At 51.2% G+C, this 26,101-nt stretch overlaps 1 protein-coding gene across 3 annotated transcripts in view; it reads left to right on the top strand.

Moving 5' to 3' along the window:
* Window positions 1-26,101, top strand: part of ADAMTS17 (ADAM metallopeptidase with thrombospondin type 1 motif 17) — a 255,794-nt gene that overhangs the window by 220,688 nt on the left and 9,005 nt on the right. For 2 of the 3 annotated variants that reach the window (XM_074317645.2, XM_074317646.2), the window contains 4 exons: window positions 6,451-6,655; window positions 10,355-10,507; window positions 20,120-20,297; window positions 21,505-24,416. In XM_074317645.2, the coding sequence (XP_074173746.1) occupies window positions 6,451-6,655; window positions 10,355-10,507; window positions 20,120-20,297; window positions 21,505-21,677 (709 nt within the window). In that variant the 3' untranslated portion in view covers window positions 21,678-24,416. Of the gene's footprint in view, window positions 1-6,450; window positions 6,656-10,354; window positions 10,508-20,119; window positions 20,298-21,504; window positions 24,417-25,365; window positions 25,603-26,101 lie in introns of those variants that run through there. The other variant, XR_016018253.1, reaches the window with a different exon arrangement.

A 26,101-nucleotide genomic window follows, 5' to 3' on the forward strand; every position in this document is an offset into this window, starting at 1 on the left:
AAAGTGGGGCAGTGGCGGGGGTGGAGTGTCGGGGAGGTCTGCTGGCGTGTTTTCACGTGGAATAATTTTGTGGGGCCGGGCAGCTGGGACAGCTGGGCAGGGACTCCTGCTGGTGTGAACTGAGCCTCTGAGTGGATTCTACCACCCGCTTTGGGGTCAGGACTTCGGTGTCTTTTTCAGGCTGGTACCAATCAAACTGGTGTCTTGGGGAAACAGTGCCACACAGTGAATCTGGAAGAGTCTTTTTTTCCCTGATATTCTTAGGACACAATGCGCGGGACTAATCTTGAGGCAAAAAAAAAAAATAAGAAAAACGACAAATGTGTGTGTGTGTGTGTGTGTGTGTGTAATAGGAGTTTGAGGACCAAAGCAAAAAAGGAAACAATGACTGAGGACCTGTGTGGCAAGCGAATGGTACAGAGTGGCCTCTTCAGGTGACACTTGGAGGAAAATACACATGCGACTACTTGGGCTGGGATTTAGGACCGCCACGGGCACCGCCTCAGAATATTAAAGTGTGAGGCCCCAGCCTGGAGCCCATGGGGCTGAATTCCACAGCAGACAGGTCTTGACCCACAGAGGTGTCTTAAGGTTTTAGAGCCCCTTTGCAACATTTTAAAATCTGGAGATTGCAATAAGACTCGGGATTTTCAGCTGTACTTTTCAAAAGGAATGATGTGGCAACACGACCCACCCAGCCACATGGCACCAGGAGGCTGGGACCAATGGCTGCCTCTGAGACTGGGTCATGCATTTTCAGTTGACCACAGTCGTGGTCACTCTTTGTGGCCAAGCTAGTCCGTACTGGCCTGGCTCTGATTTGTGTAAGGACTTTTCTTATACAGTCTTTCATGTGTGCAGAAAAGGACTGAGATTAACTCATAAACACCCACGTCTCTACTTGCCGACTTTAACAAATTTTCATGGTTGCTGTATTTGCTTTGCATCTTTTCAGTAATAATATAGACACATTGAAAGTCCTCTTTGACCCCTCCCTACCCCACTCTCCTTCCCACCCCTGTTGGTGTGCATGCTCCCCATTTCACACCCACTAGGCTGTCTATCACCCAAAGGACAGACAATAGCAAAAATTTATGAGGGTGGAGAATGTAGATCCTTCATGCTCGCTCTACTGGAGGAATGCAAAATGGCACAGCTACTTTGGAAATAGTCCGTCATTCCTCAGACCGTTAAACATAGAGTAAACATAGCCAGCAATTCCACTCCGTGGTATATACACCTAAGAGAAATGAGAACATACGTCGACACAAAAATTGTACACAGGTCTTCACTGCAGTATTATTTATAACAGCCAAAATGGGGGAACAACGCCAAGTGTCCATCAACTGATGAACTGATAAATAGAATATGATATATCTATACTGTCAAATATTATTCAATAATAAAAAGGAATGCTACAACATGGATGAACCTAAAAAACTTTATGCTCTGTGGCGTCCGGTCAAGATGGCGGAGTAGGGAACCTCTGTGCTTGCCTCCTCCCATGACCACATCAAAATTACAACTAAACTGTAGAACAACCATCGTTGAGAACCAGCTGAGGTCTAGCTGAATAACTAAGGCTATGAAGAAGGGTATAAAGAAGAAGCCACAATGAGACTGCATCCTTCTCTATAAATTGAACAAAAAAATACCATGCTAAGTGAAAAAACGCCAGTCCCAAAGAATCACCTAGTATATGATTCCATTTGTACGAAATGTCCAAAAGAGGCAAATCTATAGAGACAGAAAAATTAGTGATTTTCTAGGGCTGAGAGGGATGGTGGCAGGTGGATATTGGGAGATGACAGCTAGGGGTATGTGGTTTCTTTTCGGGACAACGAAAATGTTCTAAAATTGATTGTTATGGTGGTTTCACGACTCCGTGAATGTATTGAATTGTCCTCTTTACATGCATGACATGTGACCTCTATTTCAGTGGAACTGTTAAAATGGTTCTTCCACTTAGTGATGTGTGACCTTGAGCAAGCCACTTCAGCTCTGTGCCTGGATTTCCTCACCTATAGAATGGTTCTACATAGGACCATTGCAAGGATCAAACAAGTTGGGTCCTGTCAAGGGCTGAAGACACCGCCTGGCACACAGGAGGCTCTCAAAAGGGTTAGCCGGTGTAAGATCTAGAGAAACATTTTCCTTTCAACCGTATGTTAGCTAAGTGTTGAAGGCTTCCCTCCCTCCCTCCCTCCCTTCCTCCCTCCCTCCCTCCCTCCCTCCCTCCCTCCCTCCCTCCCTCCCTGCCTCCCTCCCTCCCTCCCTCCTTCCCTCCCTCCTTCCCACAGCAAATGAGAACTAATCATAATGACCCAAGGATCTTTGAAGGAAAATGTGGAAAGTTCTCAGATCCTGGCCCATCACCCATCTCAATTTTTAGGGCTGGTCTGATCATATACCTGCTCAAGCCTAGAAATCAGTGTGTTTGTCAGTCTTGAAGGCTGATTTCAAGTTGTTGCTTTCAGCAGTCCTAAGTTTTAGGCCTACAAAACAGAAAACAGAACTGTGTCTGCATTGACGGACCTCCCTTCAGGCAGAGCTACCTGCTTCCAGAACGGCTCAGATTCACAGACAGCATGTTCGCGCCTCACAATGCACTTCAGGTTTTCATTTCCTCTTTTGAAAAACAAATATGTGAATAATATTACTTTCCAGGAAATGGCTATGAGAACTCATCACGCTCCAGTTTTACATGGAGAAATGCTGCGTTGATGCTTAACGGGCAGCTGGAAAGCGTCGCTCTCGTTCCCCTGGGAGAACGTCACACCCTACGTGTTCGGTCCCAGTTGTACCTGCTCACCCCACTCCTTTCACAGACAGCTGTTCAATAAAAGCAGCCACATATCTTCAGGGACTATAAATGGCGTACGTGAGAGTCACGTTTTGATTGCTTTCGAAACAGAGCTGCTGGCGCCAATCTGCCCTGAGCTTGGAGAGCGACTCGGGCAGATAGGAGAGTCTGACACTGTCTAGAGTTCTCCTTGGTATTGTGGGGAAGGGGCCCAGGAGGTCTGGCTTTGGGCCACCCGGCCTCTGCCACATCTCGTCACCCCCAGGCCCTCATGGTGACTGAAACTGCAGGTGCCCTGGGAAAGGCTTTGTCACCCACAGGAGTGCCACAGCCCAGTGGACAGCAGCCTTGCACAGAGAGAAGGGGGAGGGACTCATATCCCCAGCGGCCACCCCTGGACCGGGCATCTCCCTGGGGCTTTTCCTATCAGAAATTCATCATCTATCTGGTCCTCACAACGGGGGGTAAATAACTCATCCCAAGTCATAGGGTTCAGTACCCAAACAGGCCTTCTGCCGTTTTCCCTATTTCTCGCCTCCGAGTCATGTGCATTTTTTGACAAAATGGGAATCCTGTTTCTACTTTAATTTAGCTAATTAGGGGACCTTCCTCAGCCAGTGCCACATCCTTCCTACTGATACCTTTTGGAGGTGGATAAAGTTGACACTGAACCCCGTGGACAAACCAGGTGTCAGCCTGAACCTTTGTCAGGTTGAAATACAACATCTCCCACGGTTTTTCACGATTGGAAGTTGTTGAGAATAGATCACCTCCCAGTATGCTTTTTCGGGTTATCCAGACTTGAGATTCCCTTGATATCCAGCGTGTAACTGTATTAGGAGAAAGTGATCCAAAAGGTGCCATTGATGCTTTGTGACAACAAAGTCACACATCAGCAGATTTCACAAGATCTTTGCCTCGTTTCAGTATCAGCCGAATCGAGATTTGACTAGAAACTGAATTTTTGGATAGAAGCTGAAATCTCTCAGAACTGGGAATGTGGTTGGCAAAATAATGGCCCCCAACGATGTCTGCGTCCTACTCCCTGGCACTTGTGAATGTGTTAGGTTGTATGTCAAAGGGAAGTGAGGGTTGCAGATGGAATTAAGTTTATGTCACGGGTTGAGTTGTGTCCCCGAAAAGATGCTCAAATCCTAACCCACGGGATCTCAGGCTGTGCCTGTATTTGGAAGTAGGATCGTTGCAGATGGAATTAGTTAAGATGAGGTCATACTGGAGTGGGGCGGGCCCTCCTCCAACCTGCCTAGTGTCCTTATAAGAAGATGGCCATGTAAGGACACGGACACAGAGAGAACACCATGTGAAGACAGAGCCAGAGATTGGAGCAGCATGTCTACAAACTGAGGGATGCCAAAGAATGACGACTGTCCCTAGAACGGAGGAGCGAGACGTGGAAGAGACTCCTCGAGCCCTCGGAAGGAGCCAACCCAGCTGACTCTTTGACTTTGGACTTCTGGCCTCCACAGCTATAAGAGAGGAAATGTCTGTCATTTTCAGCCCCCCCCCCCCCCAAGTTAGTGGTCCTTTTTCCAGCAGTCCTAGCAAACTCAGGTTGCCACCCAGCAGGCTTTACACTAGAGCGATTTTCCTGGATTACCTGAGTCGATCCAATGGCATCCCAAGGGCCCTTAAAAGTGGAAGAGGAGGGCAGAAGAGGTCAGCATGATACCACATGAGAAGGACTGAACTCGACATTGCTGGCTTTAAAGATGGAGGAAAGAGCCATGAACCAACGAATCGGAGCAGCGTCTGGAAGCTGCAAAAGGCAAGGAAACAGAGTCTCTGGAGGAACCAGCCTTGCCAACACCTTGAGTTTAGCCCAGTGAGACTCCTGTCAGATTTCCAACCTCAGAGATGTGAGATCCTAACTCTGTGTTGTTCTGAGCCCCTTCGTTAATGGCAATTTGCTGCTGCAGCAATTCGAGGAGAACACAGGGTCTCAGTTAGTGACGAAGCTGCCCGATGTATCTGATTGGAATGACTGAACTTGAAGTGTGTGCCAAGGGCCTGAATTGTGCTGGACCCTCTGACTCCAGAGGAAAGAGGCACGGTGGCCCGAATTCGGGAAGTGTTAATGGTGGCTTCCTCGCTAATTACAGTTTTATTGCCTTTAAGAAGAGCTGCTAAATCAAACTTGGCTAATAAATGTCGCTCTTAAGGTTTGTAGGGGGCACAGGTGAAAAAAAAAAAAAATGAGGCTTACGTTGTAATCGTAATAAAATGGTTTTATGGAACTGTAGTTCCCTTCCCAATTACTGGACGTGGAATGAATGACATTTTACTCTGACGTTCCGCATATCAACATAATGTCCCATACTTGTCTCCTCTGGCCCCCATGTCCCTTTACTCACCTCCGCCTGGGCAGTGAGCCTAGTACACTGATTGTCTAGCTGGTTCTGTGTGCTCTATTATATTATGTTATATTCTGTACATATTGTTTACTGATGTGCTATCTGTTCCCGTTAGAATGGTAAGAGGCAGAAGGCAGGGCTTTGTTTTGGTCACTGCCTCATCAGAACCTAGAACAGTGCCTGGCATTTGGGAAGCCCTCCGTGACTACGCCGTGCCTGGATGGGCGAATAAGCGGGAAGTGGAGAGGAAGAAACTGTTGGCACCATTGATGCTTCCTTAAAGAAACCTGCCCGTGAGAGGACACCGTAGGCATTTTGAAACAGTGGGATGGCATGAGCAGATTTGGCTGCAGGTGGAACTTGGGATCGTTTTGACTGAGGAGGAAGAATTGACTGGTTATCAGAGCTGACCATCTAGAACTGAGCCAGTTTGTCGAGGGGTGAGCTCCTGGGAGCTAGGAGTGTTTGAGGCTCATGCAGGGCCCAGAGTAGGAGAGGGTGCTTTAGTGTCTTCTCGGCTTCCTTCCAACACGCAAATGTTAGGCAGATAAGTAAAGGGTTCATGGAGCGCTTTCAAACTGATGGCCTCAACAGCTTAGTCTCCCCACAGCCCACAAGTGGCCTTCTCAAGAGTGATGGTCACCACTCAGGAAGGCCCTCCCCTCTTTGGAAAGCAGCGAGTACCTGTTTCTGGAGTGTTCAGGTGGGCCCTGGGGCGCTTTTTGTCAAGGGCTGTACCAGTCAGCTTTTGCTGCTGTGACAAACAGCCCCACAATCTCAGTGGCTCATAGCCGTGCCGTGTTGTTACAGAGAGCGTCCCTGCATTGGGACCTGCTACTCTCATGGCAGGGGCAGGAAAGAGAGAGTGGCAGAGCCAAACTCATAATCTCACTCAGAGCTTCTGCTGGGACATGGCTGGCTTCATGCCCACTCACACCCTATTGAACAAAGCTTGTCACAAAGCATCAGGTGGGAAATGTCATCCCCCTACAAGGAGGGTGACCAATCAGGAACGATAACTTAATATGTTCTGTGCAGAAAGATTTCTGTATTGAGTGGGCCTTTGGACCACTCAACTCAGCTTGTTTCCCCCTCTGCTCTGATACACTGGGATTATATCCCAAGTTGACTGCAGGACTCTGTGTTTGTCTGTCCCCCTCTCACCACAGGCCCAAGATTCCGTGATCTGTCTGAAGGGCCCTGTGGGGAAGCTGGCCTCTCCATCCAGTATCTCTATCCAGTATTTCACTCACTGTCTTTCCTTTTTCTGGGCAGGTGGATGGCTGGCCCATGGAGCCCCTGCTCAGCGACCTGTGAGAAGGGCATACAGCAGCGGGAGGTGACCTGCGTGTACCAGCTGCAGAACGGCACACATGTTGCCACACGGCCCCTCTATTGCCCCGGCCCCCGGCCAGCACCCGTGCAGAGCTGCGAAGGCCAGGATTGCCTGTCCATCTGGGAGGCGTCTGAGTGGTCACAGGTAGGTGCCTGGGAAGCCGCCGGTGGTGACCCGGGCCTCGGGGCCTTGTCCACAGGGACCCCAACATGGTACCTTTTCCTTCATTGTGTTTGTGACATGTCCCCATGTATCACAGCCCTTGCCAGCCCCCGGGTCAACTCAAAGCTGTATTCTAGCTCACGTATGATTAAATTCCATCCGAGGTAACCACATGGCTAGAAAATATGGATACTGCGTCATTGATAATATATACCACAGCACTTTTAGGCCTATTTCCTATGAAAATTCTCATATAAATACAGAAGCATGGATGAATAAGCAGATAGGTAGGTAGGTAGGTAGGTAGACCAACCTTTAGTATCTTTGGGTATATTTGAACTATAGTGTGGTCAGCTTGGGAAGGTTGTTTCAAAGTCTTTCCTTTCACTCTGAGACAGTCTTTGTAAATTGCAGGAGGCAGGCGGATGCTGGGAGGGATGGCTTGTACTGTGCAACTCGGAGTTATAAATCTCACGGCCATAAACCATTTTGCAAAGACGGGAATTAAGCCTTAAGTTTTCAACTTTGAAGAGCAATCATGGAAATAACGGTTGATCTTTGGTAATGTCGTCCTTCGAGGCTTTGCATTGACTTTGCATTAATGATTTTAATTGTTTGGCTATAGAAGAAACAACCAAAAAAAGCTGAATAAAGGGCCAGCGTCCCTCAGGTCCGCCATCAGATGTGTTCTAGAAAAGTCAGAAATGCTAAATCCAAGACACTCTCTTCAGTGTGGAAAATATGTTTAAGGTTCGCTTTTATTGCCAAACAGTTGGAATTATTTTGAACCAGAAAGTTATTCAGCCCATTCTTAATGAATGAAAGCCTGCCCTTGGCTGTTCTAAAACTGAGTTTACTTTTCAGACGGATCTTGACATGTAACCGTTTAAAGACCTGAGTCTTTAACCTACCCTTTATGATAGTTTAAGGAAAGAAGAAAGTTAAAAAAAAATTTTTTTTTTAAATTTATGTGTACTTAGGTTTGTAAGTTTAACAATCAAGGGATCTTTGAGGGGGGCCGGGGATACTTGCTGGAGCGGTAGGGGAAGGTAAGCTCCCACCCCAACCCTATCTTTCTCCCCTCCCCCATCTCCCATGAGCCTTAGTCTCTATCACCTGGCTCGTGAACCAAACAAGATTTATGCATTCATCTGATCCAAAAATCATAAAATTGCCATTCAGACTTTCTTATGAAAAAAAAAATAAAGCCTCTTTACCAAATACCAAAATAACCAAGCCTGATGTTATCAGCTGTCATCATGGGATTAAAGAACATTGTATCAGAAAACGGGAGCCAACTGAAACAAGATTTATAGAAATATCTCTGTCTGTGTGTTTATCTACATGCCTGACCCTAATCTGGAAATAGTCTCCACACCAGTCGGTGTAAATGGCTCAGCCTAGGCTCGAGGAAAATCTTTCTAAACATTTAACTTGGAATCAAATCTTACCCCCCGCCCTCCATGAGCTGCTCGAAAAACTGGTATTTCTACCACGTTGCCAGGTAGTGAAGCCCCTCTGATATATTTTTTCCCCGGCAGCACTTGGGTTTACATGTCTCGTGGGAGAGTTTTTGTTGATGGGGTGCCTTTATTCAGCCCGTGGTGACAATGACTTTCAGTGTCTGCTGCCCAAGAAAGAAGAACACATCTCAAGAAGGAAGCAAGAGGTGGTGACTGTCTCCTCTCCTCGGCTTCTGGGCAGAAACCAAGAGAGAAACTAAACATCATCCCCCTAGGTCCCTTCCGAGGCCACTCTGGCCCATGGGCTGCTGGTCAAAAGGGCCGAGCCATGGTGTGGTCAAGATGTAGACTAGATGTTCTGTGTTTGCAATTGAAGGGAAACAGCAAGGCACACAGAACAGAGTCAGACAAAGCAGACACTCAGGAGGAAGTGGTGGGTAGGCGCTTAGTAGGGAAAAGAGCCAGTGGCGTGAGGTTTGATATCAGGGAGACGCCCACGAGTCAGATGGTGAGGATGGAGTTGATGAAATGGTCAGGGAGCAGCCCCACACAGAGAAGCAGGGGATGACCCTTCCACACAGTAACCCAGGGCTCCCAGCAGCAGCCTTCTGGCCCCAACAGCCGGCCCGGGCAGTTCTGTGGGCGAAGCCTGCTATGGGCTGACCCGTTGCATCTGAGGTCCCTTGAAACCAGCCCTTTACCCCGCATTCAGGATCAAATATAGTATGTGTGCTCTCCCAGGTGACACCACAGCCAGCTCTGAGCAGGTGTATTTCTTCTAAAACTAGCCAGTCTAAATTAGCCTCAAGAAAGAGAGGGGGTGGGTTAGAAAGAAAGAAAAGAGAGAAAGAAAAGAAAGAAACACAGTAGGACCTTCAGACAGAGAGATAAATTTATAGGAAAAATAAAGTTAGATCGCATTTGGGGATAAATGTTAATGACAGAAATATAAAGAATACCATTTATCCTTTATATATGCATTTTTTCAGAAGTCAAGTTTGTTATAGCTGACAAAATACTCGCTGCTGTAGCCTCCTGTATTTTAGGTAAAAGAAGTGAGGATGAAAACGGAAGCTAGAGTTGTTGGGGTTCCATTCCGTGCCCCTTGGGCCCTGAGCACTCCCCACGATAGCGCCGGTACCCAGGAAATTGCTCTGCCGATGGATCTCCCGGGCAGCCTACGTGTGTGTCTCGGTGTCCGCACAGCCTGGCAGGCTGCAGCCTTCAGCCCACCATCCCTGCGAGTTCTGTGCTTGCTGCCACCGTGGGGACAGGGCTTCCCCACGTGGCAGATCAGCGGGAGGGCTCCCCGGGTCACAGGAGGTCCCCTCTGCTTGCTGGCCAGCTCGTGCACTGTGTCCATCATGCCCTCCCATGTCACGGACCCGCTCTGCCTGGGCTTCCTTCTGCTTTGGGTTTTGAGGTGAGGAAACCCCGGCTGGGACTCTGTCCCTCCGAGTCCCAGGTGGTGCCGGCCAGCAGGTTCCACACGCACCTGTAGGTCCCCTGTGCTTAGGCCCCGTGGCCCCTCTGCTGCTTGCTGCCTGAGGGCGTGGGCACCTTGCACTCTCAGGGCTGGCACATCATTTGTTGTCCTTCAGACCCTACCCAGGTCTCCTCCCCTTGCCATATCTCCCGGGAAGTAACATAGCACAGGGAGCACGGCTCTGTGGCCATCCTTGGTGGCCACATTAAAATCGTCTTTGAAGCTCCCTGCCTGGGCTGGCCAGCTGCCTTGTGTGAGAATCACGTGTGCTGTTGCTTTCCTTCTCCTCCTTTCCCACCCGGAGCGGGTGCTTGGCCGCAGTCTGGCCCGGGCACAGGCCGTGTACCTGGAGCCAGCTGGGGGAGCCAGCACCTCAGACCTGTGTGCCCAGTGTCCTCACCTGCTCCCATGGACCCACCAGCATTTACCCTTGAACTCACCTGCTGCCTTGGTCTTTGAACCTAAATTCCAGTCCTTCAGCTTGACCTTCTGGGTGCCCTGAGTTCTGCCCCTCCTGACTCCGTGACGCTCCCCCATCAGCAGCCACTTGGGGGGAGTCCCAGCTGGGACCCGGAGCGGAAGGTTCTAGAAGACCAAGAGGCTTTAAGGGCACACATGACACCCTCGTCCCTGCATCCCCAGCTTTGGCTCTGGCGCTGAGTAGGGCTGACGAGGTGTGGAGGGACTTGAACCGAGTCGGGCTGGATTACATATTCCCACGGTGTCTTGCAGTGTTCCGCCAACTGTGGCAAAGGGACCCAGAAGCGAACCGTGACGTGCACCAACTCCCAGGGAAAATGCGATGCATCCACAAGGCCGAAAGCCGAGGAGGCGTGCGAGGACTATTCCGGCTGCTACGAGTGGAAAACTGGGGACTGGTCCAAGGTGAGTCTGGTGTGCCCGCCATTCCATCCTGCCCGGCAGCCCAGCGGACTCATGAGGCAGGCACTCGGCTCTCCCCACGGGCCTCAAGTCAAGGCAGTGGCCCCAGTCTAACCAAGCAGATTCGTTTTCTTCCCAAACTCAGCACCTGCCGGTGACCCCCCACACAACGTGCAAATTGAAGGGAATGGAATGCCCGCCAAGGCACAAAGCAGGGTGCTCTGGATGCCACCCTGTGAAGCATGCTGGCTGCGCCCCAGCATCCTGCAGGGGTTTGGCCTCACAGCCATCCCAAGAGCCTCATAAAGGCGAGGGAGCCGTGGCCCAGACACACAGCCGGGGGGCTTGTGGGCCAACAGCATTTTCCTGTTTCCGGGATGTGTGGGTAGAGAAGCAGACGGGGTGGGTGAGGGCGGGTAGGGCCAGAGTGAGGCCGTGCAGCTGGAGAAAGCAAGCGAGAGCCCTCCCCCAGAGCCAGAGCAGCGCCCCTGGGCCAGGGAGGGGTAAGCGGCATTCGGATGAGTGACAAAAAGCGATCTTTGCTGTGTAACCTCCTTTGATTTACTCACCTGACACCTTGGACAGACAGGTGCCTGTTTACGCCAACAAGAGAGGTGAGTGCTGTTGTCACATGTGAGAACCATCCAGTACGCGTTCTAGAGAGGCTTTTCCCCAAAACTGTAACATTTTTAATGAACCTTTCTAATGTCTCACTTTCTAATGACAGTTTCCAATGAGAGCATACAGTATGTTTGTGTTCACTTCCGATCTTAGCAATGGAAAACTCCCCATCATTTCTCTCACTGTCTCTTCTCTGGAAGGTTGCAGACTGATGGCCCGAGAGCCACTGGTTTTGGCGTGGCCTGTACAATCTTCTTGAACATTGTGGAATTAGTTGCTAACGTTTAAAAAGGGGAAAATTTCACCTGGAAGTTTGGATTTGGGCTTTTCTACAGAAATCTGGCAACAGGGCCCCGTGGGCTGCGTCCTTTCATGGCCACTGTGGTCTCCCCAGGCCATGGTTCTCTAGTTCCCCACGTTTCTTGCAGCCACTTGGATCTACCTGCTTGGCTCAGGCAGGTAATGTGCTTTGTGCCTCTGCTTTATGGAGGAAGGGCTGGTTTGCCCGTTGGAGAGCAAAACTCATTGGAATCTGGTCTTTGCCGAAATGCCATTTCCGCTGACACACAAGTCAGAATCCAAACTCCTCCAAACCCCTGGAGTGCATAAAAGCCAGATTCCTCAGGTTCCATTTTGCTGGCCGTGCTGACAGTTTGCTGACAGGACGGCATCTGGATAACGGTGAATTTGAGGAAGACCAAAACACCTCCTTCCTATGTACTCCTGGATCAGAAAATCTGACCCAAGCCATAGAACTGAGGCCAGCAATCCAGTGTCTCCCCAACTCAAGCACAGGAACGTAATAAACCTTAGCAGGGAGCTGCCAGAATGAATCTTAGATTGGAGGGGAGACTCTACACGAAGGCTCTTGCACAAGAAATATGCCATCAGAACCCACAGTCCTGGGTTAGAGGCATTACAAGGCTATGTTACAGCTTTGCTTCACCATTTGATGGGTCTTGAGCTCTCTGACCCTCGGTCTCTTTTTCTCTGAATTGGGAATCATGAATGCTGGCCCTGCCTATTTCTCAGATACTCAGAGCTTTCAAGGTGCCTTCATATGTGACAACTAAGTCCATTCTCTGTCTCGAGTCTACCACCTGGTGTTACGTGTTGAGAGACACAGCCCCCAGGAGTAACCTCTTCTGACCTCACTTTCTCTTTTAGCAGAAGGGCTGCCCAGCCTTTGATAGAACCGCACTGAGAAATGTTGTCTCACATCCAAGTATATCCAGCTTGAGAAAGGTCACCGATGGGTCCCCAAGGCCCTGGAGATGTAGGCGAGCTAGCAGCAGTTTAGGTTCTGATTAGAAGACGTTTGTAAATGTTCCGTGGCAGACTTGTCTAGACGCGATAGTTCCGTGGTACCTGATAAGCCACTGAGAGTTCAGAGGTCATGGAGGGGGACCCAAGCCAACACAGTGACAGGCAGCATGACATCGTCTGGACTGTAGCCCTCCAGGTGTGGATCAGAATAAAGCTGTCATTACAGCCGGGGAGTGAGAAGGGTCCTAGCGGTCACTGGCTAAATGCACCCTGTACTGTGAGCAAGGGCGATTCTTGTGGTCTCAGGTAGGCTTGGGCAGGAAGCAGAGTGAGGTGTGGTCAGTTCAGGTCTGAGGCCTCCTGGTGTTGTTTCCTTTTTGCCGTGTACCCTGTACCTCCCGGCACCAGGCCCTCCAGCCAGGGTCATAACCCCTGGGAATCGGGGCTCCTCTGAGAGACTGTAATGGGGTGGAGTGTCTGAGCGTCTTTGAGACAGTCGCTGATGGGAGAGCCAAGTTACCGAACTGGGCAGACAGTGAGAGCTGCCCCTGCCGGCTCCGTGCCCCAAGCTCCAGGCTCACCAACCAGAGTGAAGAGCTCTTGGGATAAGCAAAGTCATCGGGGGTCACCTCGGTTTTCTGGGCCCCTGGCTATAAGGTCCCAAGCAGACTCTGGAGGTCAGCAGGCTGCAAATTCAGAGAGATGAGGGGAAACCCAAAGCCAAGGCCAAGGACAGGAGGAAAAAGGCAGCTTGAAAGGGAGCAGGAGTCGAAGGGCGTGTGTGTGTGTGTGTGTGTGTGTGTGTGTGTGTGTGTGTGTGTGTGTGTGTGTAAGAAAGCATTTCCAGTTTCAAGGCTGGAGCAAAGACAGTGGGGATTTTCATTATTGTTTAAACCTGCTATTTCAGGTTTCGACAGCTTCTGAGGTTTGCATTGCTCATGCCAAGTCAGGGGAAATCCATCAAAAATGCTTTTGAAGAGCTTTGGACATTTCACCAGCCAAGTGCCTTTCAGACACAAACAGAAAATGGAGTTACTGTAGGAGGTTCTCTCCCCCCTACCCCCTGTGTTTCTCATTCTGTTACCCAAAGCTGTCTGAGGCAGGCTGGCCCCTCAGAACGGCTCAGAGAGAGCACGGCGCCATCACACTGTGCAGTGAGGGGCAGGTCCTCACCTTGTGTCACCCTGACCTGGTCCCTTGCTCACACCAGAGCCTATGGAGGGGGCCCGCCCGTGCCCAGAGCTCATGCATGCCTTCAACATTCCTGTAGCATTTTCCTCTTCCCGAGATCTTTACAACCTACTTGAGCGAATTTTCAACATATCCCTTTGGGATCTGGTGTTAGTTATAGTCGTGATTTTACAGGTGGGAGAAGGGAGGAGAAAGGCGTCCTCACGGCTGTGGTGGAGCCTCTCCTTACGGTCAGACCTTCATGCAATGGCAGAGACCATGTTCCTTCCTGCTCAGAGGCCGTGTGGCCATGGGGGGGTGAGGGGGGAGGTGGGGAGTGCAGGACAGGGTGGGGGGCCCGGTGCTGGGCCCCTGGGAAGAGTTACACAGGCGGTCTCCCTCTCTGAGGGTCCGTGGTGCTGTCATGCATTTGGTGCATGTGTGTTGCACACCTACTGTGTGAGTGGGCACTGTTCGTGTAAGGATTGCAGAGAACTAACAAGGACAGGTGCAAACCCACTACCAGCTCACGGTTGGCATATGGACGTTGGGCCCTGCGGCGGTTATTATTATTTTTATTATTATCATTACTCCAGAGAGGCCAGGCCAGTCGTGCTCGCACACACAATACCCCGCTGTCACCTGGGTGGCAGGGACAGAAGGCCTTCCTCCCGTTTTTGCAGAAAACTCTTATCTACCAAGTGGGAGCTCTCTTTTCCACCAGTCCCTTTATCATTTGCATTGCAAGCCTATAAGTAAATGCAAATCAAATATTTCTCATTCTTTTGCTGCCGTAAACCTTTTGCTCTCTGTGCACCTTTTTTTTTTTTTTTTTTAAATTTCATTATTGCTTTTGCTGTGGGACTTCTACCCCAAGTTCTGCGGGAATTATTGCTGATCCCATTTTTGTCTCAGTTTCCTGTATCTTCCAGAGCCACATGAAATGGTAATGTAATGAGGGACTTGGAGGGGAAAAAAAACAAAACGAAACACCCAACAGTAAAGGACTGCTTCCAACAAGACCACATATGTCTTATTATAGATCTGTTTGCTTGGATTTTAAGAGCCTGAAAAAATGGCTGCCCTGCGATGCTTGGGGCTAATTTGATGCTATCAGGAGATGGTGCCGTCTCCTCCTCGCTGAGTAATTAAAGTGGAGGCTGAGGGGAGGCGGACAGAGATGGAATTCCTCGTCCACGCCTGTGTCATCCTCAGTGCGGCCAGCTCAGGTTACAGGAGGACCCCTTTCTAAGCAACCCTCCAACCTGCCTGGGGCCACGTCAGCCGCTCCTCGTGCTCCTGGAGGTTATTTGGCGGAGCTACCAGATCAGTGAGGCGGGGAGAACTAAGCCAGCAGGCCTGGGGGCTGAGTGCACCCTCCCAGGTTCCGGGGACCCCCTGGTCAGCTGTCTCTGCTCTTGACCCTGGACTTGCTGCTGTTATTACAACAAGCATAGCAGGGCTTGCTGAGGACCCACTCCATCCCAGGCAGCCGGCTAGGCACCTGTTCCAAGCTCTCTCAATCTGGAAACCATTCCGCAAGGCAGGGTTTCGTATCCTCAAGCCACAGATAAAGAACTGGAGACTCAGGTAGGTTAGGTAAATTGCCCGAGACCACACAGCTAGTAAGTGGGCACACAGCGTGCTAACAGCCCCCCTGCCCCCTGCCACTGCCCCATCCTCGGTGAAACTTGATCAAGGAAGCTGTGGTCGCCCGTGGATGTGGGGCCAGGGGCAGGCTGGGTACCATCTGGACTCAAATGAAAATGCAGCTACCGTGGAAGGTGGTGGCTATGTCAAAGTATCCCTGGAGGAGTTCTTCTCTTTTATTTTTAATTATATAGGTAATTCCATCTTACTATAGAAGACACAGAAGAGCAAAATTAGTCCCGCGAACCCCATGAGAGCATGGGAAATTTTTTTCATGGCCTGGCCTCCATTTATATGAGTACACATACATGAGTATTGAGCAAAACTGGGACCACTTCTGTACATGGCCGCTTTCTAACCTGTCTTCTCATCCGACGAACACAGTGAAACAGCTTCTGTGGGGCTGGCTCACATCGTGTCCAGGCGGATAAGCAAACACCCAATGCTCTCCAAAGCTCTTCCAAGCAAGCACAAGCCATTCACAGCCCAGAGCTGCGTGAACTTCAGCCTCTAGGACCCCAGCTAAAATTTCACAAAACCTAGCCCAGGGCTCAAATCCCTAGAAGAGGCAGAGTCTGCAGGGTTCCCAGTGCCCCTACAGCAGCTGAGGGGTCTCACCTGGCCAGACCCTGCCTCCTGGAGGTGTGGGGGTCGGGAGGGGTCATGAGAACAGACTCTTGCGTCTCTGTAGAAGAGCTTTGGAGACACTTTCTATGATCTTGTGGAGCCGTTCTTTTTCTAGACTGGAGAATTAAAAGCCAATGACTCATGCTAAGAAAGACAATGAATAAAGGGGGGGGGGGCTGGGCAGTGACCTAGTGTTTGGATTCCGCCCCCCCCATCAAAGAACCACCCTGTCCAACCTCTAATTCATGCAGCAAGATGGCATTTGGTCTGTGGGATTGGGCGCCAGGGTCCTACCCCTCCCCTGCCACTCACTAATTCTCTGACCTTGGGCAAGATACTGCCCCCCACTGAGCCGGATGGCCAATGTCAGCCTCAGGATTGTTGTGGAATGTTCCACGCTGTTGTGGAAACATACGAGTGAGCCCGCAGGACGAGTCAACACACCGCCTGCACATTCTAGGGGTGTTGTGAATACTACCCCCCACCCACAGCCCCAAAGCATGCGAAAGAAGACTAAGGACTTTCAGAGATCCTCAAGGTTGCCCCCGAACACCTGAGTTTTACGATGGTCATTGATCATTTCCGGGCAGAGACGTTGTCAATTTCGCACTGGGTTTTCATAGGTCCACAGGATGGGGCCTTGCCGGATTTTTCACATCCATAATAATGACACCTGCAAAAGACATCAAAACCCTTCCTGGCATTCCGGGCTAGGAAGTGATTCAGCCAGGCTACTTGCCCACCTTGTGGCAGGAGATGCCACAGGAGTGAGACAGGCATCGTTGCAGGCGTCTTCTCCATCAGCCTGTGCAGGCTCCTGGGAACCCAGAAACCCAACAACCACGTGTGCCACCCTGGATGGTGCCCTCTCCAAGAAAGAATGTGAAGATACCCAGCTTCCCACCTGGGTGAGTCCAGGTCAAGATATGAGAACAGAGATGTTGGTGTCTATAGATTTCTCTCTTCCCTAAGTGGGTCTTGTTAGTGCCAAACAGTCACAGAAATGAGGCCCTGAGTACAGGGTAACCCCGTTTCCCCAGGGAGCAGGGTTTGTTTATTTATTTATTTTTATGACTAACTTAGATATAAAAGTCTTTAATCATGTAGGCGGACCAGTCAAATGCTTACTTACAATAGGTTACTTATTGACGTAGTTACACATTCCGTATGTAAAGTTGTATTTTAACCCGGAAATACTGCTGTTTTCTCTCTCTCTAGCACGTTATGAAGTTGAACCTGATAACATTGCTGCTTGTACAGGGTCCAAAACAGTTGACTATAACCAATTTTGTAAGGTGCACCCTAATATTTGCAGTATCTGTCTGCGTCATCACGGCTCCACTTTCTGAGTCACCTGTTGGGTTTGCCGGAGTGTGCCGGCTGCGTTCACAGAGATGCCGCCTTTTTGTGAATCTGTGCTGCTTTCGTTGGATCTTCCCTCACGAGCTGTGGCATAACATTACAATGCGTTGGCATAAGATTGTAGCACGTTGGCATAAAATTGAACTGCACTGGCATACATTGCACTGTATTGGCATAGCGTCGTACCACGTTGGCATAAGATGGCACTGTGTTGGCATGACTTTGCTCTGCATTCAGAGCCTTTGCCTTCCTTCACCCTGTCGGTTGGTCTCCCAGTCTCGGGTGTGTCCACTGACCAGGTTGCTTTTGTAAGTGAGCTCTGACGTTTCTTACGTCATCCTCATTCATTTGTGGTTCTGAAGTTCTACCTCCCCAGAAAACCATCACATTTCTTTGCCTCCCTCCCCCCCGTTTTCTTTTACCCCCAGTGAGCTTGCTACAAAATAATTAAGGGCATCCCTTCCTCCTGTCTCTGAACTGTGAGAGGCTTTGTTCTTACTTAAATGTTAGGCAACTTACTTCTTTCCAAGAATAATTTTGAGTGAAAGCCTTTGCTACCTTATACTCGAGTACCCCTGTCACCTGTATATAAACTCAGCTATCAGAGCTGCAGTTGAACGTCCATTCTTGCTTAATTACACTTATCTATATATAAATACTCAACTAATGCATTGCAAGAAAAGAGAACTGCTCCCACTCTACATGGGACACTGGGAAGAAGGCCAGGGTTAAGTTGGAGAGTCTCAGCTCTGGCCGCATGTGGCAGTCACCTGGACAGCTTTGAAAAACACTGATGCCCAGTGCCCCTCCAGAGATACTGACTGGTCTAGGGCATGAAGATTTGTAAACGCTCGCCGGGTAATTCCATGCAGCAGATTCTGACCTGCAGCCAGCTCCCACCCAGATGCCCCTCAGGCAGAAGTCACTTTGCTGTGACCCCTGCCCTACGTTCAAGGTCTCCCCTTGGTGGGAACCTCCTCACGTGACCCCATCCCTCCACCTCAGTACCTGTCAAACTTCCGTGGGCTCCAGCGCCAACTCCTGAGCTCTGGAGCCCAGAACTCTACATGTGTGATACATGATGAATTCTTAAGGCCATGAGATACCCTGGATGGATTTATCCAAAAGATGTGGAACAAAGTGCAAAGCTGAGGCACGGCCTGTCCTGGAGAGAGACACTCTTCCGATTGGAATAGGCCAGGGCCCACGGACGGGCTGCTTGTGGTGTTTCCACCTCTTTTGTGATTTGAAAAGACTGGGGCTCCTTCAGAGCACCACGCCCTCTGGGCCCCTTTATCCTTCTAAAGTGCAAAAAGTTATGCTCCTGCTTGTCAGACTAGTAAGCAGAGGAATTCACCTGGTGCACAAAAGCCCCTTTGGGAGCAGATGGTACCCACCAGGCACAGATGGTAATAGCACAGGCTCCTGCGGAGCTTGGCCTGGTGGCTCTTCCCAGATTCCCAGGGAAGGCCCTTCCTACAGCACAGGCTGTGGTCAGGCCTGAGGGGGCAGAGACGGGGAAGCACAGGATCCAGACGCTACCTAATTCTTCACTACATGCAATAGCCCCCGCGTCCCTCTCTCTGCTTCAAACTGCCCATATTAACTCCAACTGAGCTGCTGCCCCATGGCCTTTGTTTCACTGAAGTTTTGCCGAGCGCCCTCAAAACCCTGTAAATCACTGGGGACATCAGATGGAGCGAGTGTACACACCTACCGGACTCAGGCTGGGAAGAGACCAACTGAACGGAGAGACAGTTCCCAGGGAGAGCAGGGAGAGCAGGGAAGGGCCGAGGAGCTCAGAGCGCAGGGTCAGGGTGGAGGAGCCGGACACCTGGCAGGCTGCGTGTGAAACACTTTAAAGGAGTGGGAAGAGGAACAGGAAAAGGAACAGGAAAAGGAACGGGGGGAGAGCAGCTCCACACAGTAAAGTCTTACCAAGTCCACTCTTGGGGAACTGGGTATGGTCTGTTCTACTGCCTTGGCTGGTTTGAGCAAACCCAGGGCTGCAAGTGCTGGAGACGCCAGCAACTAGGAATTCGGCGTCTAAATTAAAGCTGTTAACTCCGATATTAGTCCATGAGTCTATAATGCAAGAAAGGTTGCACTAATTCATTTTCTCTAACTTGACTTAATTCTGAGCTCTAACCCTCCAGCCTTGTGGGAAATTCAACCCCAGTCAATACTGGGCCCCTCTCCGTGCACAGGGCTGGGCAAAGGCCCAGGAGCCTCACGCAGCACAATGTGCTGGGGGGACCCCCATGGTCATCAGGCTCAGAGCCTTCGGGACACCAACAGGCCACCCTGCCCAGTGTCTCAAGAATTGCAAAGTCCAGCTCTCTGCCTGCAACAGGGGTGAGAGGTGGGATGTGAAATGCTACCAGCATAAGCTAGTATTTCAGCGATTATCTTGTCTTAGCTCGAGCTGCTATAACAAAATATTGTAGACTGCAGAGCTTAAACAACAGACGTTTATTTCTCACCGTTCCAAAGGCTGGAAGTCCAAGGTCAAGGTTTGTGGGTGAGGGCTCTGTTCCTGGCTTGCAGACATCTACCTTCCTGTTGTGTCCTCACATAGTGGAAAGAGGGAGCTCTGGTCTCTCTCCCTTGTCTCTAAGGGCACTAATCCCATCATGGGAACCTCACCCTTAAGACCTCATCTAAACCTAATTACCTCCCAAAGGCTCTACCTCCAAATACCATTCAGGGTTAGGGATTCCTGTGAATGCTCAATCCATAACATCTTGAAACCATCTTCCATCAGGCAGCTGGGGCATGGCCAAGCCCTCCTGTCCTGCAATTATTTCAAGCACCTGGGAATGACATACAGGGGCCAGGCCCAGGGGCGGCTGCATCGTGGGGTCAGAGCCCCCCAGCCCAGGTGAGACCCCCAGCTCAGGCTGTCCCTGTCTCTGGCAGTGCTCGTCGACCTGTGGGAAGGGCCTGCAGTCCCGCGTGGTACAGTGCATGCACAAGGTCACCGGGCGCCATGGCAACGAGTGCCCTGCCCTCTCGAAGCCAGCAGCCTACAGACAGTGCCACCAGGAGGTCTGCAATGACAAGATCAACGTGAACACCATCACCTCCCCTCGCCTTGGTGAGTGCCTCTGCTGGCCCTGGCTCCTGAGGGGTGCTGTGTCCCCCAAGCCAGCCAGTCCCCACTGGCAGTGGGGGTTCTATAGGTTTGAGCCTCATTTGAGTCCTCGAGAGGCCACCATTTGTCAGTTCTGTAGAAGAGCAGAGGTTTCAGAGATGGAATTTCATTCCTTTTCGTGAAAAAAAAAATGCTTGCTAACTGCAGTCTCCAACGCGGCCCCTCTAACTGTCCCACTATCTCCTCTGCCAACAAACGGGGAACACGAAAGAATGTTCCTCAAGTGTCTTAGGGTTCCTGTGCATGATGGGGACCAAGGGAGGTGCTTTCTTCTGGAAATGGAGGATCTGAGGATGTCATGCATGAAAACTTGTTGATTACACCTGGGATATTCCTCAAGCTAATGGTTGAGAAGAAAACAGAGGCGGGGTCTTTAATTCAGTGGGGAGCTCTTGTGTGAGCAGTTTGACTCTGAGTGACCAGAACCAGCTCTTTAGCAGACCATGCCCCAGGCTGGCAGTGGCACCCGAAGAAGTTTTGACACTGATCTGATGATGCTCATGGACAGAGTTTCTGCTTTTGCAAACAGAAATCCCCAGGGAATATGCCGGAAGCCCCTTGGCGCAATGCTGGATGCCACCAGAATGAAGGGGCTTTCTCAGTGGCTTCCCTGGGGGGGTTTAAGCTCACCGAGGTGCCCCCAGGCTGTTGCATGCACAAGCCCCCTTTGTATCCTACAGAGACCCCTTAGGTCAGGACCTTCTCTCCGCAGAACTAAGACGCTGAAGGAGATTTGGGCCACTTGCCTGTGTTGTGACATTGTGCTTTTGTGGGCCCTTTGCTCTTCAGTTCCCTGTGCCATTCTGTTTCATAAATGCCAGCAGGGATGACATCATCCACCATAAGATAACAGTAAGTGCCATTTAGCTCAGAAGCAGAGTGAACAGTACTCTTGCCTGGAGGAGGCAGCCAGAACACGAAACTCTGCCAGGGGGTCAGAGTGGACACGGGTATGTCCTCTGTAGAAGAAAGCAGCACCCACAGTGGCCCTGGCAGGGGCCATGACCTCCTGGTCTGTGCCAGGCTGCAGGGTACACCTGGTAAGGGCAGCCCCAGGGTGTGTCAGGCCGCAGGCCATCTCTGTGCATGTATCACGCCATCCCCGTGCCATCCATAACACCTGGGTTTTCTCTCTCCACTGTCCCCTTAGCTGCTCTGACCTACAAGTGCACTCGGGACCAGTGGACGGTGTACTGTCGGGTCATCCGAGAAAAGAACCTCTGTCAGGACATGCGGTGGTACCAGCGGTGCTGCCAGACGTGCAGGGACTTTTATGCCACCAAGATGCGTCAGCCCCCACCACCTCCATCGCCAAGCTCATGACCCGCGCTGCCACCGTCCTGCGACGCTCCCATGCGAGGTCTGAATCCTGATGACATGGCTAGTTGAAAGCCCGCCCACCCAAGAGCACACCAGTCCTGCGGCCCGGCCAGGAGCCCCCAAAGCACGTCACTGCTCCCCCCACCAGGCTGTCCCCCAAATCCAATCCCACCGAACTTGACAGCGAACTTGACGTTTGCCGTTAGTGTTTTTTTTTTTTTTTTTATACTTAATATATTGTTAACAGCCACTGGATGGCTTTCTACAATAAGGAAAAAAATGAGGCATGAGTCACAAAATAAGCGTAGTTTCTAACGTTCCGTGTACCTCAAGGGGAACACCTCTGACAGTTGCCGACAGAGAGACGCGTCGCTGACTGCCTCTGTCTCGGCTTTCTTCTGACGTTTGAATTCCCAGTGCTTGATGTACCATGGGGGCGCTATCCCAAAATAAGACATTTGACATGGAAACAGGCTTTATTGTGAAAGCCAGCGACACCCTGGACGAAAGGACAGATCTCAGCGAGCCTCTGCTAATGGTTTCTCCTAAAGGGGCCGGGCGGCTGGAGCCCTTCGTGACACCCCAGGAACTGGCACGTGACCTGCGTGCCCATCTCTGAAAACTTGTCCTCTAGATCCCGGAAGTTTTCCCTCTGAGAGGCTGAACGTGCATAAGCCAACAAGAAGACCAGGGCCAAGTAGTTGTGTACCCACCCATGTGGGGAGAATGTTCTGGAAGGGTTTGGGTTTGGGGAGGCATCGAGAGCCTTTCTCCCAGGTGCTTTGAAACAGGACACGTGCTAATTTGGGCTATGGGATAGCTTGCTGGCATAAAGGGGAGCTCAGCACAGCTTTGTCAGGGGTATACGGGGCTCCCCCTCTGCCTTCTGGGGACCTCTACTCTAGCCAGTACTTCGTAAAGGTTTGCACCTTATAGGTGGTTTCCTGTTGACCTTGGCCATCTATCTGACGTTGATTATCTTTAGAACATCTGAGGACGCGAGCTCAGGCCTGGCTGCTTCACCCATCACGGGGCAGGTTTCCTCCAGGGGCCGTGCGACCTGGTGTGACAGGATCAGGGGAGGAGTGCCACCTGGCCGGGATCGCTGCGTGCCCATCAGACCTTCCCGTACCCCAGCCCAGCCTTTCCATGCTGTCATCACTGATCCCTCCTCTTAGTGGGGCAAGAATGACACTAGAAAAGCATGAAGGAGGGCTTTCCGTCCTGAAGTCCCCTCGCCCCTCAGAACAGAACTGTGCCCTCTCTGGAGCCCAGGGAGACGACAAGCATGGCCTCTTTGAGAGCTCAGAAGATTTGGGGGTCCTTGCCCGCTCCAGGAGCTGGGAGGAAGGGAGCCTATCCTGGGAACAGGGATCCTAGATGCTGGGAGGTTCTGTTTCGCTGAGCGCCTTGGTGGGTGTTGGATGGGTGCTAAGGACTGGACCACAAGAAGCCCACCTTCTCCTCCCTTATTTCAGAGGGATCTCACTTAGGCGCTTCTTGATGTATCGGTGCTGTATTGATGTATCTGTGTTCGTGTTTTTGATGTCGCCACTTGGGGGGGGAGGGGGGGCTTACATCAGGAAGAAAAACAAAAACACCTCTCTGCCCTCTCCAGCCTGCCTGATGGGCTGTGTGTTGGGATTGGATTTTTACCCCCCCTCCCCAGAGGCAGAGAAGTGGTGCGGATGGCAGGGATTGGGTGCAGCCCCACCTGAATCAAAGAGATGTAGAAACACCTCCTTAGGTGCTACTCTGTGCAGAGAAATGAGAGGAGGCCGGGATGGAGCCGCTCACCCTGGAATGTCACCCGCCAGCCATTGCCCCCGGGCCTGTGCAAAATACTGTTCCCCCCCCCACCCCCCAGCTCAGTCTTGGCCACCAGCAGACTCCCCAAAGCCCCGTTTCCACAAAACCCTTAAATCTTGGGGAGCTAGGTCTCAGTTTTCCCCCAGCCACAAATGCTCGGTGCTTCATCACATGTGGACAGAGCCGGGGTGGCCCGGCTGACTCGGCCCCTGGGTCTGTGGGCCGGGCAGAGCACGCAAGTACATATCTGTGCTCCGAGGAGAGCGCTTTCCCTGGTGCCCCTGAGTTTGCTCCCTGGCCACCTTGATCGTACCAACTGGACGCCCCTGCCAGGGGCCTCACACCCTCAGAATGCAAGTGACGGGTTCAGTTATTATGAAACACCCCAATGGTTCCCCAAAGTCCATGACTTTCTGAGCACTTGCGGAAAGTCACCAGCCCACAAGCGGTGTTTGATTTCGGGGAAACCATGGTGGCACTCTTGTTCCACTTTCTTCAGAAGTCACTGCAGCCCTGTGACTACAACAGCGACAATTCTTTATTGTGAACGACACCCTGTACTGTCCCTCAAGTACTGTACCTGTTGGTTGCACTAGCGTGTCACTAACTAGAGTCTTACGATCTTATGGTGCTGTTTGCATTCGTGCAAATGAAACCCTCTCAGATGACCACGGCTTGACATTGAAAGGCCCTCAATGGCGATAATAGCATGGCTTTTCTCCAGAGTCAAATGTATATAGTTTCCATTAGTTAACTTACATTACGTACTGTACCCATGGTATTTTTCTTTGACATTTTGGTGCTGGTTTTGAAAGGAAAAAAAAAAAAAAAAAGAACAGGAGACAAACATGGGACACCACTGTAAATGAAAAAATTAATCATTTCATTGGAAGCGAGCTGAATATGTTTAATAAAATGTTTTTCCGTAACAATTGGAAGCTGTCTGTGAAATCAAAGATGAAAACCCGTCCTCAGGGGCTGAGAGAGGGCGGCTGTGTCCTTTCTTTCCGCAGCGGTCACATAGCTTGTCTGGGACTTGGCTACAGGGAGCTGCAGAGCCTGCCGGCCACAGCTGTGGACGGTGTCAGAGGTGGCCGGTAAATGCCGTGCTGGCGGGTGGCTGTGTCTCCCCAAGCAAGTGCTAACAAATCATCCACTCCTGTGCCTTATCCATCTGTGGTTGCAAAACCCTGGGTGGGACGTGAAGGTGAGTCTGTGTCTGACACACAGCAGCCACCTGGCTGGTGGAGCTGCCCCTGCTCCATATGGGGGTGCAGTGACACCCCCCTGCTGCCCGTGTGGCCCCCACACAGAGCTCAGGCCCCTGTCATGCCAGAACGGGCACCTGTTCCCTCCAGCCTAGCCTCTCTGACCTCTTGCCCCCACCCCAACTCTGCTGACAGCCCAGACGGCTCCCCTCTTCCTGAAGGTGTCAGCCGGCATCACGCCCCTGCTGACCTTGGCCCAAGCTGAGGTCACAGCAAGGGCACCCCACCATCATAACCGGAACCGCTGCAGCCAGTTGGACCCCTTCAGGGCCTGGCATGGAGTAGGGGTGACACAGCTCCTGCGCCTCCAGGGGGCGGTTCGTCTCCTGGCATCAAGGAGAAAAGCCCCCCACACACACACACCCAAGAACGCGGAGTGCCTCCTTTTCATGCTGGAGCAGCACCCGGAAAGTTCATGAAGTAAAGGTCATTTGTTTACTAGACAAGGAACTACCCACAGCCCCTGGGAAACCTGTAGCTTATGTTACGTGTGGAGAACAACCAGCCACCTGCCTCTGGGCTCTGGTAGAACCTTCTCCTTTTTCTGAGCGTTCTGATCCTCTGGTGGGTTAACTTCTAACAGCCATGATCCTGTGATTTTTCTTTTTTGTAAGCTGCTTGGATTCCTGCATGACCTTTAGCAATTCCAGGCTGGTAGCTGAAGTTGACGAGCTCTCCATCCACACGTGTCGCGTGGGCTTCTCTTTGGACCCAAGCATTTCCTGGAAACCGCTGAGAACACCAGAGAATAAAAGGTCTGCTCAGGAGCCCACAGCCCCCTGGGAAGACAGCCCCGGAGACCTAGACAACAGAGAATGAATGACAGCTGCAGGAACTCCGAGAAGGGAAAGGTCAGGACTTTGTGGGTTTATTGATTGACCTTCTGGTTGGGGTTGCGGTCGTTTGCAGTGGTCTCTCTCTCTCTCTCTCTCTCTCTCTCTCTCTCTCTCTCTCTCTCTCTCTCTCTCTCTCTCTCTCTGCAAAGGGCCTTGGCCAAAGCCCTTATACAAAGCTACCTGCATCTGTGTTGTCTTTCTCTGTCTGATGGTGGAAGTTGTTGCCCAGCCCTCCTGGAAAGCCAGCCCTTCGTTCTTTACGTGCCATCTCTACCTCCTAAGTTTCCTGCATCTGCAGACCATTCCACTGGTTTTTGTCCTCTGGACTGCACGAACACCATTCTCGATGGGTCACCAGTGACCTTCAGGGTATCAAGTTGCATAGGCATTTTAGTGTCCTGTTCTCCAGCTCTCAGCAGCCCTCTCCTGTGGGCCACCCGCTTCTGCCAGCGTCTAGACCACACTTGCCTTTCTCTGCCAGCAGTGTGGGTGATGGCGTGCCCCAGAGACCAGC

The sequence above is a fragment of the Rhinolophus sinicus genome, chromosome 13, assembly GCF_057876585.1.
Source record: "Rhinolophus sinicus isolate RSI-liver-muscle chromosome 13, RSI-T2T, whole genome shotgun sequence".
Lineage (NCBI taxonomy): Eukaryota > Metazoa > Chordata > Mammalia > Chiroptera > Rhinolophidae > Rhinolophus > Rhinolophus sinicus.